The 20,377-nt window shown below is 50.1% G+C and overlaps 7 protein-coding genes across 9 annotated transcripts in view; 4 read left to right on the forward strand and 3 right to left on the reverse strand.

Moving 5' to 3' along the window:
• Positions 1-20,377, reverse strand: part of LOC6503669 — a 50,386-nt gene that overhangs the window by 2,480 nt on the left and 27,529 nt on the right. Inside the window, exons 1-5 of one of the 2 annotated variants that reach the window (XM_001963925.4) lie at positions 5,311-5,704; positions 3,933-4,694; positions 3,608-3,878; positions 680-856; positions 155-308 (exon numbers count right to left, since the gene is read on the reverse strand). In XM_001963925.4, coding sequence (XP_001963961.1) covers positions 155-308; positions 680-856; positions 3,608-3,878; positions 3,933-4,489 — 1,159 coding nt within the window. In that variant the 5' untranslated portion in view covers positions 4,490-4,694; positions 5,311-5,704. Of the gene's footprint in view, positions 1-154; positions 309-679; positions 857-3,607; positions 3,879-3,932; positions 4,695-5,310; positions 5,705-20,377 lie in introns of those variants that run through there. The other variant, XM_032452683.1, reaches the window with a different exon arrangement.
• Positions 5,959-7,343, forward strand: LOC6503986 (uncharacterized protein DDB_G0290685). The gene is made up of 2 exons (XM_044716864.1): positions 5,959-5,998; positions 6,053-7,343. Exon 2 carries the CDS (start codon positions 6,061-6,063, stop codon positions 6,877-6,879), a length of 819 nt encoding a protein of 272 aa, XP_044572799.1. The 5' UTR covers positions 5,959-5,998; positions 6,053-6,060; the 3' UTR covers positions 6,880-7,343.
• Positions 7,299-9,362, forward strand: LOC6503987 (zinc finger and SCAN domain-containing protein 31). The gene has a single exon (XM_001963927.4). The coding sequence runs from the start codon at positions 7,453-7,455 to the stop codon at positions 9,247-9,249; it is 1,797 nt and encodes a 598-aa protein (XP_001963963.2). The 5' UTR covers positions 7,299-7,452; the 3' UTR covers positions 9,250-9,362.
• On the forward strand, positions 9,612-12,259 carry LOC6503988 (dynein regulatory complex protein 1 homolog). The gene is made up of 2 exons (XM_001963928.4): positions 9,612-10,345; positions 10,399-12,259. The coding sequence occupies exons 1-2, from the start codon at positions 9,866-9,868 to the stop codon at positions 12,157-12,159; spliced, it is 2,241 nt and encodes a 746-aa protein (XP_001963964.1). The 5' UTR covers positions 9,612-9,865; the 3' UTR covers positions 12,160-12,259.
• Positions 12,677-14,133, forward strand: LOC6503989 (zinc finger protein 239). Its single transcript, XM_001963929.4, has one exon. It carries the CDS (start codon positions 13,069-13,071, stop codon positions 13,915-13,917), a length of 849 nt encoding a protein of 282 aa, XP_001963965.1. The 5' UTR covers positions 12,677-13,068; the 3' UTR covers positions 13,918-14,133.
• LOC6503668 (mothers against decapentaplegic homolog 3) lies at positions 14,056-19,333 on the reverse strand. 2 transcript variants are annotated; one of them, XM_014905532.3, is made up of 2 exons: positions 18,785-19,333; positions 14,056-17,767 (listed from the first exon to the last, which is right to left on the reverse strand). In XM_014905532.3, exon 2 carries the CDS (start codon positions 17,625-17,627, stop codon positions 16,212-16,214), a length of 1,416 nt encoding a protein of 471 aa, XP_014761018.1. In that variant the 5' UTR covers positions 17,628-17,767; positions 18,785-19,333; the 3' UTR covers positions 14,056-16,211. The 2 variants fall into 2 exon arrangements, with proteins under 2 accessions (XP_014761018.1, XP_001963966.1); XM_001963930.4 differs by lacking the exon at positions 18,785-19,333 and adding an exon at positions 17,829-18,680.
• Positions 18,988-20,276, reverse strand: LOC6503667 (zinc finger protein 660). Its single transcript, XM_001963931.4, has one exon. The coding sequence runs from the start codon at positions 20,267-20,269 to the stop codon at positions 19,802-19,804; it is 468 nt and encodes a 155-aa protein (XP_001963967.2). The 5' UTR covers positions 20,270-20,276; the 3' UTR covers positions 18,988-19,801.

The following is a 20,377-nucleotide window of genomic DNA, read 5'->3' on the forward strand; positions in this document are numbered from 1 at the left end:
GGGTACCCCTTGGAAAAAATCGAAAACATTGAAGACGGTTAATCGGGGGAACCCTGAGTTTTGAGTTTGTTGCTTTAGGATATTTGGTTATTTTAGAGTCGATTGTTTATAAATCCTGAAACCTTGTTTGGGTGTTCTGGCATCCGTGACTCACCGCTCATGTTTTGGCGCCTGTCGTACCGGAGACGGTCCACCTCGATCTGGGGAGCTGTCACGGCCAGCGAGTTGAAGACCTCGATCCGTGCCAGGTGCTGATCCGCACTGAGGGATGGCGGCGCCTGTCCCGGAGTCTTCTGTCGGCAATTTAGCTGCAATTCAGTTTCCAAATATTAGGGGAATGTAATTTTTCGATTTGGTGACAACCAGCTGCAGCGGAGCTGCCCCTCTTCCGCACCACTTGCCACTGCAGGTAGGAGAAGGTGGTGCAAAGTGCCGAGTGTGGAGTGGCAAGGAGGAGGCAGCTAAGTGGGTGCGCGGCTCCAGTTGGATGCCTTTCGGTGCAATAACCACATTAATTAGCAGACGCAACAACACGCTACACTGGGCAGAAGCCACAAACAAAGACCAGGGCCCAGAGAGCTCGAAAAGAAGGTAGCAAGGCAACACTTTCGTTTTCGTTGCAATTAATTGAGATGCATAAAAAATGCGGAGCTGAAGTGTTGCACAGTTGCATACTCACCGACGGGCACTTCCCCTTGCAGAGCTGCACGCCACAGCTGACGTGGAGCCGTTCGCGATCCGGGAACTTGAAGGCGGGAAACGTGGCCTCGAACGTCCGCTCGACCAGGTCTTCCTCCAGCTGCTTCGACCAGCCCTCCTCCGCCGGCCGGTGGTGGGTGTGGAGGGCGGGCATTACCTGGAAAGTGTTTAGAATATATAGTCCGGTTATGTCACAGTTATGGCCCCTTAAACGGAGCAGAACCTGCCAGCTGGCAGTTGCCACCTGACCCTGAACCTGAAACCTGTTCCTCTCTTTACAGGCCGCGGATTATACAATATTTGGGTGACAAAAGTACATGCGTTCACACGTCGGCAGTAGTTGGCTTTGTCAGCTTTTGGGCCACTTCCGTTAGCCAGCCACATACCAAGAAGCCGCGGCCAAAGCCAAGTTCAATGACAACGAAAAACCCGGGCACAGTTACAGATACAGATACTGCAGATGCTCTGTATAGCCAGACTCTGTCGGAGATGCAGATATGAAGCATGATGCATGTATAAAATTACAAGACTCGAGCGATTTACATCTCCATTGTAACTGGAAACGGAAGGCAGAGACCATAGACCATAGACCATAGACCAGAGGCCCCTCCGACGGATTCAATTTGCACACGTGGAGCACGTGGAGGAGCCATGTGTGTCGTGGTGGCGGTGGTGGCGACTGGGTGGGTGCGAAACTTGAGACAATAACGTGAAATTGCTGCGGAAGTTCAAACGAGTTCACGTGCAAAAATGCAGCAATCTGGAGAGCTGGAGCTTCCTCATGGCAGTCATAGATGGCTCTTGTTTGAATTACAATAAATAGCAGGATGTGGGCTTAGTTTTAAAGTCAAAAATATAGTATATAGTCTATATAAGAAGCAAGTATTTCGACTCTTCTTGCAACGCATCCGCCTGCGGATTCCCATTCGGGTCACAGACTCACATTCTAGAGATTCTACCCCAGAAAGTGGGTCGCCGCATCTGGGGAGACAACAGCCCGAAGACAGAAGACTCGCAAGAGAAGAGCGAGGCCAGAAGACTGGGACCAGAAGACAAAAGACTGAGGACGGGGCGGCGCTTCTAAATCACTTTTCCTCCACGCTCTGACCCAGAAGTGTTTCTAAACCAAACAAATCAACCCGTGATGGGTGCGCGCATAAATTTGCAATCGCATCGCAGCCACTACAGGTGCCTTTACAGGTATCATAGAAGCAGAGGCAGAGGCAGCTAGCAGATACAAAGAAAATACAGGTAAGAAACTGTAAGAAAGGGGGCCAAACACTAAACAAACGCAGATGCGAATGCCAAAGAAAATGAAATGTGCTAAAACGGAAGGCACTGTGGCCGGGCCGGACAATAAAACAAACATCAAATGCAAATGCCTCCTCAAATAAAACAGAAATTAAGCCGTGTGATCTTTCTGGCTCTGCCCTGACCGTCAGCAACCGTCAGCAATAAGCCAAGCAACAAAAAGATACAAATGTATCTGAGCGTCAGCGAAAGATTTGTTTGACCCATTTTGGGGCCGTGAATGAAAATGAATGACATGTGCACACCGAAATGCAAATGCCCGGCAATGGCATTGCCCACTGTGGCACAGTGGGATGCAGTACAGATTCTTCCGAAGACTGTTCTTCTCAGAGTTAGAGAAGGGTTTCAAAAGAGGTACATTTCCTATTGAAAGATTTAAGACAAGAAAGAGTCAAGACACTTTCAAAATTAATATAATAATAACTAACATAACAACAATATTTATTCAAAACTAAGATATCTGATAAGTTCTTGATAATTTTAAGTAGAAAAAAACAGTATTCCAACCACTGTACTCGACCGTCGTTGGGTGGAAGATCGGAAGATTGTGGTGCCCCAAAAGGGAGGGAGTCGGAGACGGCGATGATGAGGCAACCGCAACAGGGGCACGTCAAAATGCTAAACGATAAATATTTCTATGTATTTCACTGTTGGCTAATTGTTGTGACCTCCTAATTTACTCAAGAAGAACCGAACCCCCGAAGAACCGAAGAACCGAAGAGCTGAAGAACCAAACAGCTCGAGAGAACTTAGTTGTAGTTTTTAGTGTTTTTCTTCGTGTTTTTAATGGCTTTTGGCTGGGCCTGTTGGGTTGGCTAAGCAACGAAAACTGTTCTAACGATGATCGCATAATTACGGCTAACAGTTTTGGCTTTTTTCTCCAACTGCCTCCGTAGGAGTCGGTGCTGTAATAACTGTTACAATTAATGAGGCGTTTTCCCCCATTACCGGTAGGGAGTTGGCCAGAGATTTTTTATCTAACAGATCAGATTAATGGATCAGTTTATCGATTTAGGGTTTCACTTTCCTTGAAGATTGAATCTTGTGGATTGGACATGGGCTGCAGATAAGTAATAGATTCTGAACAGGCTGGAAAAGTGTTTCTTTTCGGCCCTAAAGTTAGCCAAAGTCTTGGCCAAATTGAGTTGTGACACCTTCGAAGTCGAAGACTATCTGAATGGCTTTTTACGGCTTGAAGAAGCTCTCCTCTGAAGCCGTCTTCTGAAACTGTCTTCTGCCAGTTTCTGCCGTTAATTTGGAAAATGCAATTTCTGAAACCTGTTTCGTCAATTTCTTCCATTTCAATATATTCCAATCAGCTGCAGTCTGGTCTGGACTAGGAATACCCATAGATACCCTCTACACTCTAGATTTCTTCTCTATAAAAATGAAAGTTAAATGCGATCAATCCGAGATCGCCCCACAGCATCGCAGCCATCTCAGCCATCTCAGCCATCTCAACAGGCTAATTAATGACTTTCCGTTTGTTTTTAGATTGTTTTTTTTTTATTCAATCTCTGGTTTCTTCTCCGATCTAACGGTCCATCGCAGAATGCTGCCCGAGAGGCACTGATGTTACGCAAATGGATGGACTCACCTGCTCGTCAATGGGACAGCCCCGGGCGTCGAGGAGCTGCTGCGATGACTCCCCCAGTCCGTCCAGGGCGGCGCAGTCCACCACCCGCACTCCGATCGTGCCCGGAACGATGGCGCGCACAGTCAGGGTCGTGGCCACGCCCACCTCCACGGAGCCAGTGCCATTCGGACCGCCCAGTTCCAGCCAGATCCTAACGCGCGGCGTCTCCATGTGGTGGGCAGGAGCTGGGCCACCACCCGCAGCGGCGGCCAAGGCTCGCATTCTCGCATTTCTGTCAGGGAGACAATAATGTAGGGGACTTGGATTATTTTTAGGGATATCGTACCTTTCGCGTCCATTTTCAGCCCGCCAGGAGGGCAGCGACATGCCCATTTCGGTGGCCGGCAGCTGGCATCTCACGGAACTGAGAATGTCGGTGCTCTGGCGCAGTTTTTGCTCCATCTGGAGCATCACCCGGACCGAGTACTCCAGGCTGCCATCATCCAGAGGCTCGGCTCGAACCCCGCAGCCGGAGGTGGGGATGCGAAGGTTCAGGTGCGTGGAGTCCAGGCCGCGGGTTCGGCACTCGAGCGGGAAATCCTTGGCATAGAGCAGACCCCGAAACGGACGGCTTAGTTCCAGCTGCATCTCAAGGAGATCCCGACTACAGTTGACTTGGAGTACTTGGATTTGCATGGAATTGGAGGGGGCAGTGGCGGTGGAGGAGGAGGAGGAGGAGGAGGAGGAGGCGTCGATGGCGTTGACTGCCGTTCTGGTTGCCCAGCCAGCATGACACACAAACTGCGGCAGATGCAGCACTGCGATAACGGCCACCAGTCGCAGCCAGTGGAGGCAGCCGGGACTCGGATTGGGGGATCGGTGGCCAGAGAAGATGAAGAACATGTTTCCGATTTCCCGTTCCCGGCCCAGACCCAGACCCGCCCGCCGATGCCGAACGATGCAAAAAAAACCGCAAAACGATGCCACTTGTTGATGATGTTGCTGATGTCGTTGCTGTTGTTGCAACTGCAACACCTGCCGCCTGCTGACTGCTGACTGCTGCCGGTCTTAATTGGCCTACTCCGAGTTGACCAAGAATCTGGTGTGTCTGCAAAATGGAAATAAATTGATTTTGGGTAAGTTTCTAAACCGAAATTACTTTCTTTCGTTGGCTTTTATGGCCAGTTGTGAATATTTTTCCCGCAAGAGCCAACAAAGATCCGGAAAACCAACTGGCCGTATTGTAATCAGCCATTGAGAGCAAATAGAAAGGGGATGCCCGGCCATTGTATAATGTCAGTATAATTTATAATTGCCAAATAAACGAGAGGCCATCACATTTGGAAGGGGCCCTTCCCGAGATGCCAATTCCGTGCTGAAAGCGGGTCAAGTTTGGCCCATATTTGTTGATTGAGGCAGATGTTGCAGCACGGCAGTACGGCGAACAAATAACCCGAGCCGACAAATAAACAAATAAATACGATACCAGCCAGACATCAGGGCTTAAATCAACATCAGCATAAAGCGTTTGCAACTTTGCGTAATCCTATTTGATGTTGTAGCTCCGACTGCTCGGCCGCTTGTTATTTATATTTTGTTGTTTTGTTTGCTGTTTTTATTTGTGATTTCCATCTCTTGTAATCAGCCCAATTAACAATAAGGCCCAATGAATGCCAATAAAAAGCAAATATGGGCGCCTTTCAAAGTCACCGTCGAAAGCTTACCTGCCGCCTGACCTTTGTGGATGTAATCCTATCTCGTAATCGTATCCCTTCACTTTACGTCTTAATCCTTTGGAGTCCTTTTTAAACTGCCGTTCAACTCTCACACACAGAACAAAAATAAAATTAAATCTTGCACAATTTTGCGGTAAACCGCAATTTTTAAAATTGGTTAATAAACAGCAACTACGCATGCGCGAACTTCACACGCTCTCGGATGCCAATGCGAGAATCGAATAATTTGCAAAAAAAAAATGAAGAAAACAACCAAAGTTACTAACACTCGAGCTGAAGACGAGCGCGCGCCACCGAGTTTGCAGATGCAATGCAATGCCGGTGTGCCACCGACCGGGCCAATTCCAGAAGTTAGCCAAGTTAGTTAGTCGCGCTACACAAGAGGCCGCTACGCATGCGCACTGATTTTTGATTTGGCGCCAACAATCGTTATCGGTCTATCGGGCAGTCCAGGGACGGGGCAAGCTTTTCAACCTAGTGCTTTTCTCCTGATTCTAACGACGAAGGAACAGCGAAAAGAATGTCAAAATTAATTGCATCTGAGTGTTTCCTAGTTCTTCTGGCCAAGAAGGCAGAGAGAAAGGAAACTGTCAAAATTTTTGCAATCCTGGACATTTTCCTTTACTACGTTTTCGGCAGCCAGCGAAGTCAGTCCCGAAACGTTCCCGTTCTTAAGGTAGTTGAATTTAATAGTGAAAATTTGTGAAATTTTATTTTTATATAAAAATAGTAGGTAATATGCTGAACTTAAGTGATATAAGGAAAAAAGTCGACCAAATTCTCGACTGGCAACCGGCGGTGTTTTCCTCGACGGCGCAACCCAATACCTCGGGAGTTTCTTCCCTGTATCGCTTAGCTTTGAGGGTCCTTTATAAGCTTTGTAAGTTTCCGAATGAGTCCCAGGAGCCAAACGGCCCGCCGACGGAACAGGAGCCGTCTGGTTCAGTGGAGTCGCCGCCGGATGTAGCACGTCCGGACGAGAGTCATGGAAATTGCGATTATAATGAAAACGAACACTTCCAAAATGATGAAAATGAAAATTCCCATCAAAATGGAAACGAAAATTCAGAAGAATCGCTGGAACTTTCGTCCGGCGGAGAAGCAGAAGACTCTGAGGTCGATGAGAATGCAGAAGACTCTGAGGACGATGAGAATGCAACCGAGGAAGACGATGATGAAAATATGTATGATGAAGGAGAGGAGGAAGTTTTGGGAAACGATGATTTTGAGGATGAGGATGAAGAATCAGAAGACGAGGATGGAAATGAGTATCAGGATTGTGATGGGGAAGAATATGGGCGGGAGGCCCATGGGGAGAAAGCAGCCGAGGAGGAAGATTTTTCAGACTCGGAAAATGAGAATGTTCATGGGGATCTGGAAGATATGGAGGATGGGGAAGAAGAGGATGAAGAAGATGCAACTGAGGCCAATGAGGTAGCTGTGGAGCACATGGAGCATGTGAATCAATTATCATCGGCATCAGGACTTCGCAAAAGGCGTGAAGACTCCGAGGACCCGGATTTGAGCGAACCAAGCTCCAAAAAGCTAAAAAACTAAATCTGCCAGAAGCGTTCATCTTGTGTAAATGGTATTTTCATTATATTTATTAAAGAATTTATTAAATTTAAACTTTTTTGTTGAATAAAGAGCTGGGAATTAAAAGACAAGTTAAATTTATTAAGAGGGAATCACAATTTAAAATATTGCCAGTCGTAACTGTAGGGCGCGAAAAAACTCTATCGATAACATTGAAGACACTTCTCAATACTGTTATGTGCCCATCTCTACCAGCCATATCAATATGCCATCTCTAGCAGCCATTTCTAACTGTCATCTCTAATTGCTACATCCACCTTGTGTGACCAAACAGAAAATACCGAAATTATAATTTAATTATATACATTTGTCATATTGTGAATGAAAATAGCACAGCCGGCCCACGGTGACATATATTTTTGTGACTGTCCGGTGGGCCCGGTAAAGCTAATTTTCAAGTTGGCAAAAATATAAAACAAAACAAATAATTGTGTTATCGATACTTAGGCAGAACCACAAGGGATATCGATAAATTGATACATCTATTCATCTATTCCTATATTTATATATTATCAACAACCCTACCGGCCCACGATGAACCTGGACATGTCAGACACAATTGAGTTCGTTTTGCCCTCCAGGGGCGAATATTCTGACGAGGACGATGGTGGCGGTGGCGTCGTAAGTGGATCCCGGGTGGTCGGAGTGGGCGGTGTTGGGGTCGTGGATAGCGACGATGCCACTACCTACGTGGTGCTGGACGGTCTGGGCAACGAGTACGACGAGGAGTTCCTAATTATCAGCGAGGACGGCGTCGATGGCGATCTTCTTGTGGACGAAATGGAATTTCAGCAGTTCGAAAACTGCCAAGAACTGCTGGTCGCCGGGTCCCCGCGGATACAAGTTCCCGGCGATCAGCAGTCGCAATACCATCCGGACGAGCTGAGCGAGCAATTTGTGGTGGCCGAAATGTCTGAAGTGGATGAACTGGTGGAAGTGGATCAGGATGACTTCGGTCTCGAGTATAGTGCTCAGGTACCCGAAGAAGAGGAGGAGGAGGAGGAAGAGGAGTTTCCTTCGCCATCACTCTCCCCGCCGCCAGTTAAGCCGCCTCCAACGAAGCCTTCAACCGCACTGCAAATCAGCCGTCGCAGTTTCAACGGACACGACGAAGAGGAGGACTTCAAGCACGAAGTGAAGCCTAGCGACAAGATGCTAGAAGAGTTTAAGGGCCCCCGTCGCTACCTCCTTTTCGACGACCTGATAGCCACTATTGTGGATTTCGACGACGAGAACACGCCCATCGTCGAGTTCTCAATGATCAGCAGTATCCAGGATGAGAAGTTGCCGGTGGAGTGTGGAATCTGTCCCGATGTGATGCACAAATCCAAGCTCTCCAAGCATCAGAAGACTCACCTGGTGGCGGGGACGAACCGCTATGCGTGCACCTACTGCTCGGAGACGTATCGAGACTGCAAGTACCTTGCGGGACATGCTCGCCGCCACATGGGTATCCGGCCGTACGTGTGCGAGGTGTGTAAGCTGTACTTCTCCACAAAGCAGGACTTGCGTGTCCACAACCAGCGTCGTCATCTCGAGAAGGAGCACATATGCGAGATGTGTGGCAAGACGTTTGCCCAGAACACGCAGCTAAAGCGCCACCGGGAGACGACGCATGAGAAGAAGCGCCGCTACCAGTGTCAGTATTGCCACAAGGCCTACTACAAGAACTTCTCCCTGCAGGAGCACATCCGCAACGTTCACATGGGCATGAGGCGCATGCTTAAGTGCCCCTTCTGTGGCATGCAGTGTCGCGACGCTCACAAGATGGCCCGCCACCGCAAGGAGATGCACCTGAGCCAGGCTTCCTATGTTTGCCACCTGTGCCACGAAGAGTTCACCGACATCAACTACTTTGATGCCCACAAGCGCTCCATACAGTGTCGCAGCAATACCCGTCGCATGGTGGGCGACGAAGATCCTGATGTGGATGCTCCGGGTCTGTTGCAGGGATCCGGCTCAGTTATCGGTGACCTGCCGGACGAAGAGGCCCCCTTGGGCCTGTTGGAAGACGAGGAGCTGGTTGAGGATGCGGGTCTGTTGGTGGTCGACGGCCAGCACCAGCAAGAGGTTCACCACTATCTGTCCACTGTAGAGGGGGAACCGCACTATGTTCAGATATCAGACTACGACGACCAGCGGCTCCTGGTCGAAAACGTGGTCGTTAAGGACGATGTCGACGATGAGGTGGGGGAGGAGCTGCTCACGGATGAGCAATACATCCAGGCTGTTCAACAGCAGCAACTCCAGATGCAGCAAACCTCCAACCAGAGTCATCATTTTAACGACGAGCTGATATATGAAATCACCCTTAAGACTGAGGACAACTAAGTGCGGCTCCCCCATTCCCGAATTCCCCCATTATTGGCTCTGAGCTCTAAATAGGTTCAATTGCGTACTATGTAAACAATTTATTATAAACAATTATACACATACAAATTACATATACTGCCCACATTGTATATTTTTTGAATTTTGCCGCGCAGGGATGTATTTTGTGGGACATCAATCTGTTGAATGCAACCATTGGGGGCGCAGGGTCTTAGGCGAAGGTTAATCGGTGCCTTGCACCGCATTTTAGGCCGTTGCAACGCACAGGTGACAAGGTCACGTTCGGAGTGGAAAATTTCCATTCGTTTTGCAATTGGCAAGGTCAGGTGACGTCACGGAACCGAGCAGAGAGCGCTACGAGCGAGAGAGAGCGACTCGATTACTGCCCATCGATAAACCGCGAGGTGGGTGGGGGCTGTGGGCTGGAATGTTTGTCAACAAACAGCTCAGCCACCCACCCCCCCCAGGAAACGAGTGTGAAAAACGGAACCATGGCAATCCAGGATCCTTCGATCAAACTTTTCGAGTCAAACGCAGCCACAGACCCCAGCCGAGAGCAACCGGAAATTGAAAACAAGGATTTCATTTTGTACATCATATATTTTTCACCGCCACCATGGACGACAACGAGGACGAGCTGGAGGAGCACCAGGAGGCGGACCTGCTCAGCGACGTGAGCGGCGAGGAGGAGGAGGAGGTCGAGCAGGAAGTCGGCCCCATGGCCAGTTGGGAGTCCTTTAACGAGCGCATCGATGGCATGATCTACAATGAGCACTGCGACAAGTCGGTCAAGAAGCTGGACGAGCGCCGACTGGCTATTCTCAACCGAGTCCGCCAGCAGTTTCGGGAGGCGCCGAAGGGTGTGGTGGAGCGCTGCCAGGCCCAGAAGTCACCCATCGACCAGCAGCTGGAGCTGTCCAGCGAGCGCCTGGACGAGCTGGTGCGCTTCGGCAACGAGCTGGTGACCAATGTCCGGGTTGCCAACGAGCGGCGCGAACTGAATCGCCGCCTGTTCGAGGCCACGCAAAAGAACCAGGTGCAGGTGAAGCTTCAGCGCGAGAGCATGGAGACGATGGCCCGTTTCTCGGACATAAAGGTATGATTTTAATTCAAAAGTGTACCACCGCCGTAATCGTTTGTCGTTTGCAGGCCCGCTGGACAGAGCTGGAGGAGATCAACGAGCCGATGATGCTGTGGGACCAGATCGAGGAGCAGAAGAAGCGCATCGCCGAAATTATGGCCCGAAAGGACGAGATGATAGCCTCCTGTCAGGCCGAGGTCGATCGCATGAACACCAAATACGAATTCGACCGCGGGCGGCAGGCCCAGGACTTGTGCTGTTTGGTGGAGCGCGTGGACCATCAGGTGGAGACGCTGAAGGAGGCCTACAAGCAGCACCTGCAGATGCTGCGGCACACCATCGAGGAGGAGCGCCAGATCTTCGCCGTGAGCGCCGTGGAGAAGTGGCGCACCTTCTTCGATGCGATGAACGCCAACTTCGACGAGAAGGCCAGCCTGGTGAGGGCGCGGGAGCAGTTTTATGCTCGGCAGACCCAGCAGATCAACGAGTCGCAGGAGGAGCTGACCAAGAGCACGCGCATCCGGCTGGAGAAGGAGTGCGAGCGGCTGGAGCTCGAGCTGCGACGCACTCGGGATAATGTGCTGATGAACTCCGAGAAGCTCGACTACAACTACCAGGTGCTGCAGAAGCGCAACGAGGAGAACGTGATAATCAACAATCAGCAGAAGCGACGGGTGGCCAGGCTGCACGAGGCCATTGGGCGCACCAGACGTGGCCTGAAGAACCTCTATCTGACCGGGAAGCGGAACATTGCCCGCCTCTCCTCGGACATCTACAAGCTCCACGCAAACATCAACGACATGGAGTCGAAGGCCCACCAGGCGCGACTCAACAATCGCGAGAAGTTCGACCGCATCTGGGAGATCAACTACCAGGAACTGAATCTCCTGGTGGACCGCGTCTACCACATCGATCGCATCATCCACGAGCAGCAACTGGCGATGCCCTGGAGCCGGCCAGTGGCGCCGATTCCCAACATCAACAAGTCGAAGAAGAAGCGGAACAACATATTGGAGAAGTTCGACATGCGGATAGGCCGGGTGCCCAAAAACCGGGTGGTGAGCAAGTCGGGTCCCAAGCACCGTCCCGACATCAAGGAGCTGCCGCCAGAATCGCTCCGCCTGATGCGCAATCTCATTCGCAAGCTGTCCGATCGCGGCGGATTCCTGATCGAGGAGCGCCTGCTGAAGATCCTGGAGCCCTACTCCGAGGAAGACAAGTGCCTCGTAAGGATCGACAACATTTTCGCCGCACTACGCATCCGTCATTTGCGGGACGTGAAGGAGCTGACCAAGGTCTTCATGCCGTACACATACTGTCCGAACTGCCAGCCCCAGGGCCTGAGTCCCCGGAAGTGCGCCGAGGTGTTCATGAAGGACCAGAAGCCCAACCGACTGCACAACCAACCAGAAGGGGGTGAACAACAACAGCAGCAGGACAGCGACCGCAACGAGGTCTTTCTCAACAAGCGCGAGGAGGCGGCCAAGAAGTGCCACAACCACTACCTGGTGATGGAGCCGGCGCTGTGCCTGCACGCCATGAACCTGTTCACTTCCAAGATGCACAAGCAGATGTACGAGCACGAGCCGGGCAGCAACATGAACGCCGTTAATCTTATCCAGATTTCGGACACCCAGATCCGCGACTTCTGGCGACAGTTCTCCGCCTGCTTTCCGGCCTCAAAGTGCAAGCTGTGGAAGACCCTGGAGCACGGCCTTAACCACTACGTCGAGGTGCTGAAGATGCGGGTGCAATACGATGCAGAGGTGGTCTTCCTGCGGCGCCAGAACGAGGAGCTGCGCCACCTTCTCCAGAAGTTCACTGTCTAGATCCGATCTCCAGCCGGAAACCCAAGCCCACCTGAAATATTCCATTGCTGTTTTACGAAAAATTATAATTGTGCCCTAGTCTGGCTCTTTCAGATCATCACCGAATGTTATGTGTTCTTGTCCGTTGTGGCTCCATTCCGTGGGATGTGGTCCTCCTCCACTACAGGTCTTTCCTCTCGCTCTAATCTGTGAAAAGCTTCGGGACTACCTCTACCTGTTACTTCTAAGCTTTTCAGGGGCTGTGGACGGGGATTACTATCCTATTTTTTAAATAATTGAATCAAAATCTCCCTAAACTTAAAATGAGATATTTTCTGTACCCATATCCTTTTTCCAGAGGTAGAAAAGGATAATAAAGGCAGATCTCAAAGCTTGTCAGTTCTGATTCCACAAACCCCTTTGCTTCCTCCGCTCTGTTATAAAAATAAACGTTCTTGAGGGTCGTGGGATCAGATCGGATTGAATCGAGTAGATCAGATAGTTCTCTTATAGATTCAACTATGAAGCTATGAGAGCTTCACTGGGAAGGGGTTTGGGGATGGGAGGAAGAGACAGGGCCCCCCGAGTGGCTCAAAGTGCGCCCCGCCCACGTCTAAAGTGCAAAGTAAACCACCAGGGGGACTAATCACTCATTTATCGGCAAATTTTATTAGACAGCGGACGATAAAATAGAAAGAGCGTCACCCAGTTGGTTCGCCGGATTCCCGATTCCGATTCCGAGGCCGATTCTGATTCCAGGGCCAACTACCTAACTACTACAGCCTGTAAAAATATACTACACAATTAAACAAGGCGTAATCTTATCGTGGACTTCGGGTCTTTTCTCTGCTGAGGTGTTGTGGTGCCACCGGCGGCGGAAGTCTTGGGCAACAGTTGGCCGAATCGAACTCAGCGAACCGGACGAGGGCGATGGAGGAGTTGGATCACAACAACAACAGCAACTACAGCGGTTGCCTGGAGGAGTTCAAGCTATTCGCCCAGCTGGATGATGATTTGCCGGGAGAGCTCTTCAGTCCCAGCCCGGAGCTGGATCTCCTCGGGATGGGCTTCAGTCTGATCGAACCATCCCCGGTCCGAGAAGAGGAGCAGCCTCCAGAGCCAGCCAAGAAGCGTTCCCGGGGATCGGTGAGGGACCACACCTGCGACGTCTGCGGGCGGCGTTTTTCGGAGGCCTACAACCTTCGCATCCATAAGATGACCCACACGGACGAGAAGCCCCACCGATGCCAGGAGTGCGGCAAGGGCTTCCGGCAGCTGAACAAGCTCCGCATCCACTCGGTCACCCACACCGAGGATCGGCCCCACAAGTGCGACATCTGCGGGAAGGGATTCCGCTACGCCAACTACCTATCCGTTCACCGGCGCCTCCACACCGGCGAGAAGCCGTATCCCTGCCTGACAGACAACTGTGATCTCACCTTCCACTCGGTCCACGCCCGCCGCATCCACACGAAGCTCAGGCACCCGGAGGATCGAGAGCAGGAGCAGACCTCCTCCCTCAGCTACACCTGCCCGGTGTGCGGCCGGGTGCTCACCGACCAATGCTACTTGAGCACCCACCTGAAGCGGCATTACAACCAGCGGGACTACGCCTGCCCGCATCCGGAGTGCGGCAAGCGGTTCTTCAGCGCCTCGGAGCTGAAGCACCACCAGATCGCCCACTCCCAGCTGCGGCCCTTCGGGTGTCCTGTGTGTGCGGCGCGATTCCTGCGGAAGTCCAACTTCAAGCAGCATCTCAGGGTGCACGAGGAGAGATGAGTCGTCCAAAGCCACTGGCTACATGAATCTTGAAGATACAAGTCGGAAGCAACCCGAGCCCCTCGGAAATCGGACACTTGCCGAATAGGCAGTTCCAGTCCCTCCCAGTCCCTACCATCCCATTTAGAAGGGGTGCTGTTTAATAATATAAGTGTTTATTTAAATATACGATTTGTGTTTGTCTTTATCTGCATGCTTGCATATTAGATATATGTATATATTTGTATTTATACTTCATAGATGTACGGTTCGGGTACGGGTTGCTAGGTTGCTAGGTTGCTAGGTTGCTAGGCTGCTAGGCTGCTGGGTTGCTGGGTTCTCTGGCTCAGATCCGAGGACTGTTGACGCTGACTGTTGCTGTTCGTTTGCTTGTTCTGTTTCGTTTAGGCGTAACTTAAGGATTACATTACATGATTAGCGATAATAAAAAAAATTTAGCTCTACTACTAGAGACCGAATCGGTATGCTAGATGCTAGAGGCTAGACCCACACCCACTCGGGCTGGTGCAACTTCGAAGCAACTCGGAAAAAAATGATACACTACAATGGTATATTATAATAGAATCAATAAAGACAAAACTTAAACTATAGTTATTTTTGGTTGTAACAGCGAATGACAAAAAAGTATAATAATCATCATAGCCCTAATCAGCGGAGGCTGAAACGAAGACCAAAAACACAAACTGCTCTGGGCTCTCGCTGGGCTGGCCTAAAGTGCTAAGTGTCAAGATAAGCTAGCGAATTTAGTTACATATATAGACTTAAGATCTAGACCCAAGAAGAACGCGCACTTGCCGATCAAAATCCGGCCCACATCATATTGCAATTGGTTCTAATACACACTGTACTGTATTGTACTGTACTCTACTGTAATTGACACTTGAGCTATTGTTTCGAAAAAAAACGAGTCTAATCGGTAGATATCAGTTTCCTTTCGTTAAGATTTAAATGCAGTTCCTGAAGCTGGGCCCTGGCGGGGCCTGGGAGGTCCGACGACGTGGCCTGAGTTGTGATTTTGTTGGGCAAGTGCTTTACATATATATATTTACGATCGGATACTACGACTAACAAGAGCTGCTCAATCGGCCGATTCTGTTTTGCGAGCTGACAAATTTTAACACACACATACTAAGCGAAAATCGAAACGTTTAACAACCATCATCATACATATATAGCTATATATATCCCGTGCTCGATCAAGTGGAGGTCCTGCGTGAATATGTCATCGTGCTGATATACCCTGGCAAGCTCTGCCCACATCCGATGCCGATGAGCTGGCAAGGATATATCATCTTCGGCTCCGCCCGAAGCCAGCCTTCCTTCCTGTTCCTGTTCCTGTTCCTGCTTGTTTTTGGTCTTATGTACATTTGCAATGTATGGTATCCGAGTGTGGTGTGTAAGCTTCTAGCTTGATAAATCCCAGTTCCTGTCCAGCTTATCCCTTAGCTGTTATCCTTCCTACGTTTGTTTAGTTCCAAATCACCGTTGTATGTTTTGCTTCTTTCACAAAGAATTTTGAATCTCTCTCGTTATCGACTCACACAGATCAGGGGGCTCAGTGTTATTCTATTTCTATGGTTTATTTCCTCATCCTTTTGTCACTTTGTCTGTAAAATGTTTCAAAAAAATTGTTCCGGAGCTGCTCCATCTTATAGCTTATCGAAAAATGTAACTTTCCGCGTACGTTCCACAATATATGTATATAATCCTAAACTGTAACGCCCATAAACGCTTGTAAAGATATACGTGTGCTCTTTGTATATAGATATATATATCTGTTGCATCTGTTTCTTGTATCGGTTTTCCATTTATACCACTCGTTTATATCGTTTGCTGAACTTATTTCATATGTGCTCTCTCAGTTTGAGTTTTTCTTGGTTTTTGTTTGTGGCCAGTTGTGACCACCTTCCATCTTCCACCTTCATCTTGTTTCTTATATTTGTTTCGACACCCACAGTGCCCCGATATCGGGTCTGATTCGGAGAAGAGGACGCGAGAAATCGCAGACAAGTGGCGTTGTTTGCGCTTCCCCCTGCCTTCCAGCCTTCCAGCCTTCACGGGGATCTGAACAGTAGCTTCACTAGAATCACTAATTCAAAATAAAAGCAGAGGTTTTGTACATTTATAATGTTGTACATTTAAAATCGAATTAAAAACTTGAAGACTTAAGTGCTAATTTTCAGATACCCAGAGGGCTGTGCTCTCCGATCAGCTCCGAAGTGGGAGCACTCATATTCCTACAGCGTTCTCCGCTCTTTGTAGTCGCAATTTAAAAACCGGAACCGGCCACCCCTTTAGGACATGGAGCTGCACGGCAGCCGCGGCGATCCCATCTGGGTGAGGACGCGATCCAGCCACTGGAGCGGCCCGTTCAGGTGCAGCTCGATCCAGCAGGGCGTCGAGGTGACCGTCTGGCGGCGATACTCGGCTCCCCAGCCCTTTACGAACGACATCCGGATGGTGCACATGCGCGTGAGCTGATAGACCGCCTCGAATCCCTGCGAAACGGACTGGGACAGCAGGGCGGCGAACTCCTGGTTGTTGAAGATCTTCAGGTTGCAACCGGGCGGGATTTTGCAGACGGTGGCCGGATGCCAGCCGTAGCGCTGGTTGCAATTGGGGCTCTGCACGAAGATGGACGAATCGCTCAGGCACTCGGCGAACACCTCGCCGCCGATATAGTAGAGCCGCACACCCTTGCCAATGTGGCGGCGGGTCTGCTCCACCACCTCGTTGCGGTTGACATTGGAGAGTAGGCCGAGACAGAAGCGCTCCGAGTTAGAGGGATCGGTGAAGCCGTCGACGGTGATTGAGGGCTGCGAGGCGTGGAAGGTCTCGCCGACGCGCGTATTTAGCTCGTAGTAGCTGATGGAGCACCAGAAGGCCGGCTCATGGTACATCACTGGTGCGGCATCGGCGGGCGGCGTCAGCCGGGACATGTTCATGTTGTCATTGGGATCGATCGGATCGCCATCCTCGCTCATGTAGCCGGGCGGCGGGGTGCCCGTGTTGGGAATGCTACTTCCCACGCTCAGCACACTCGATTGCGAGTCCATATTCTGGCCGAAGGACAGCTGCTGCTGCTGTTGGTAGGACGAGGGGGAGGAAGATGGTGCCCCAGAAGTTGAGCTGGATGTGGCCGCACCGGTTCCGGAGCCGGAGCCACCCAATTCCATGTACTGCGGCGGACTCAGTGAGGCGCTGCGGATTATCGCAGCATTGTAGTCGGTGTTGTTGGGTATCTGGTGAGTATGGTTATCCAGCGGATAGTCCACAATGGAGTCGGGCGGCGTGGGCAACGACTTTGGCACCAGAATCGACAACTCAATCTTCTTGTAGTGATACGGATTAATGCAGATCTCGTCCTTGCGCAGATGGAAGGCGTATTCGCAGTGGTCCAGGGGCTTCAGTTCATTCTGAGACTGGAGATCCGGCCAGCGCCACAGACGGCAATAGATGACGTGCGGCAAACCCTTCCGCAGATGCTCACCGGCGGGTGCGGGCTTACTGCGCGGCACCGTCACGCACCGCGTCTGGCAGTTCTGCGTGGAGATTGCCCGCTCTAGCTCCTCCAACTGCGAGTTCTTCTTTATCTTCTTCACCAGGTTCTTGACGGCCTTCTCCGACCACTTGCCTTCGACGCTGTTGTCCTCGCTGCCTTTTTTGAGTGCTAATAATCGCTTGACCACCTGCGGTGTGAATGGCAACATTTCAGGATCTCTCCGGGCTCAGCTCCGCCGCACCAGCTGCTCCTCGTGTTCCTCGTTGGAATCCTGCTCCTGTGCTCTCCTCCCAGGCTTCGTTGTGTCGCTGTCTCTCTGCGTCTTCTGGAGTTTTGAAGTCAGCGTCTCTAAAATATTTGATATACAGTTTAGTTTGTTCTTTTTAGTGCGTGCTGTGGCAATTAAAACCTGATAATTGGCATGCATGTGTGTGATGATGTCTGACTGGCCCTCACTGGCCCACCCCTTTCCCCTTTCCCACTTCCCCTGGCCTGGTGCTTCTACTTCTGCCACTGCTGCTTCAGCCGGCTGGATCTGATAAAAGCCCGACCCTGGTGACGGCGATGTTTGTGATAATTGCGAGCGCGTGTGTGTTTGTGTTTTTGTTTGTGTTTGGGTTTCTGTCGCGTCCGGAATCGAAATCAGTTTGTGGAAATCTCTAGCCGTTCTTATTAGAATCAATAACTTGATTTACGAAGCCCATTTTTTAGATTAACATGGTTTTTAGCTAACTTCACAGATGGATATTATGAAACTAGACTTCCAGACGCGTGTCTTTCAGGCGTGTTGGTGGATGAAGTCCACAGTCGCTATAGAACACATACAGTGAGATTGGGAATCGGAATAGGTTGGTAATCTAACAGTTCTGCTCAAGATTCCGATTCCGATTCCGATTCCGAATCTTGCAATGTAATCGTCTGCGTGGGCGAGTGTCGTCTGCGTTGTTGTTATTGTTCTCATTGTTGTCCGTTTCCCAACAAGGTCAAATGTCTGCGTCTGCAGACGCTTTTCTATTGTTGTTGTCGACGTTGGGGCTTATTGTGTGGCGCTTGTGCCGTTGAATTACAGCAGCCAGAGGAAAACCGAGATACTGTGTTAGCTGTGGGCTGTTTGGAATTTTTAACCTTATCGAAGGTTGAATTCTGTTGGGGATGAATAGTCACCGGCAATAAATAAAACCAGGCGGGGGGGCAGGCGGCGGCAGGAGTCGGGGGCGGAAACCACAATAACGAAATGTGCAAGAAACATGAAAAGAAATTGCATGCCCACGGATACGGATACAGATACAGATACGGATACAGATTCAGATACAGACACACACACGCGCGCCAGAGCTTTTGAATGTATCCAAGTATCCACATTACCTGTATAACGGCACCGGCTCCTGCTCAGCTCCTGCTGACTCTCTCGATGCGGCTCCCACTCCCTCCTGTGGCACTCTCACTCTTTCTGCTTTCTGCCGCTCGGCTGCAGTGGAAGAATGGTAAACGGCAAACGGCACCGGAACCGGGCGCACACATCCAGGGGGGTGGCACTGCTGGCGATGGAGCTAGTGGGTGGGGGTTGGTGTCCACCGTTCTCGATTTGTGTATATCTTTCGTGCGCGCCAGAAAGTGACAGATAGATCCACACACGCACGCACACCGCAGCAACTGAGAATTTTTATTTTACTTTACGCTCCTTGCCGTCTGCTTCTTCCGCTGACCTTTCGCACTTTCCGCGGATACTTTTCTAGTTCCCTTTCCACCGCCACAGCTGTTTTTGTCACTTCCCGACGCCGCCAATTGCCCGTTGTGAGTTTTTCTCTCGATTTTTGCTGAATGTGCGTTAAATAAATTGCGTCTTTTTGCTTTTAGCGATTTGTTCCAGTGTTGCCAAATGGCCGAATCGGATTTCCGACCAAACCCTACCGTCAAGCTTTCAAAAACCACTAAAAAATCCTACTTTCAAAAGTAGGATTCAAAAGTGCGCTAAGTTTAAAACAAATTGACATTTTTAATCGGTAATGTCGTTTATCAAACAAATTTTAACAATATACTTCTTATCTTTCGAATAACTTTTTCTGCATCTTTTTGCCTATGACACCCACAAGTTTATTATATGAAATAATCCTCAGTATTAGATTTCTTTTTTTTAAACTTTCCTTGCTTAAATACACCTTATAGCGTCGAAAATCGAAATGTAAGGGAAAAACTGATTTTATAAACCTGTTGTCTCAAAAACAACACCACAGGAGTGTGACCATACGGCGCCAGTTCAAAGCTTTTGAACTTGTGACTTGACACCGTTTGGTCCCACTCTCGCCACCAATGGAATTTAAATGAAAAGGCGCGATTTGGTTTTGGGAAAATGTTTATTTCAAAAACTACATTTAAGGGTCACTACACATTCTTTTTTACTTCTGTCGCCCGCTGCCTCTTCTGCCGGTGCCACCTTTTATGCTGGGCGTATCCTGCGGCCTGGGCAAAAGACTTTTCACACTGCGAGCACTTAAATCGCTTCCCATCCTCGTGCAGTGGACGATGGTGATACAGAGCTCTAGAGCTGGAGAATCCTAGATTGCAGTCGGTGCATATGTGTCGCCGGCGTCGCTCGCCGATGTCCTGGTGGCGCTCCAAGTGTGTATTTAGTTGGTACCTCGCCGCAAAGCTGGCTTGACACCTGTCGCAACTAAAGGGCTTTTCACCGGTGTGTCGCCTTCGGTGGATCTGCAGGTTCCAGTAGATTCTAGTGCGGTAGCCACAAAATTCACACATCAGCCGCGGACTATCCGCACTCTCGTCCTTGGGCATTCTCGCTGTCCACTGGTGCCCTCTGCTCAGGTCTCGGTTTGGTTCATTCGCTGCCATGATCGGGCACTGCGTGTGCCAAATCTAATCGGCGGCACTATTGTTAGACGCACGTTTTACCATTTGGCATTTGGGATGCCGCCACCCGAACAATTAATTGTCAAAAAA

This window comes from Drosophila ananassae, chromosome XL (assembly GCF_017639315.1).
Source record: "Drosophila ananassae strain 14024-0371.13 chromosome XL, ASM1763931v2, whole genome shotgun sequence".
Classification (NCBI taxonomy): Eukaryota; Metazoa; Arthropoda; class Insecta; order Diptera; family Drosophilidae; genus Drosophila; species Drosophila ananassae.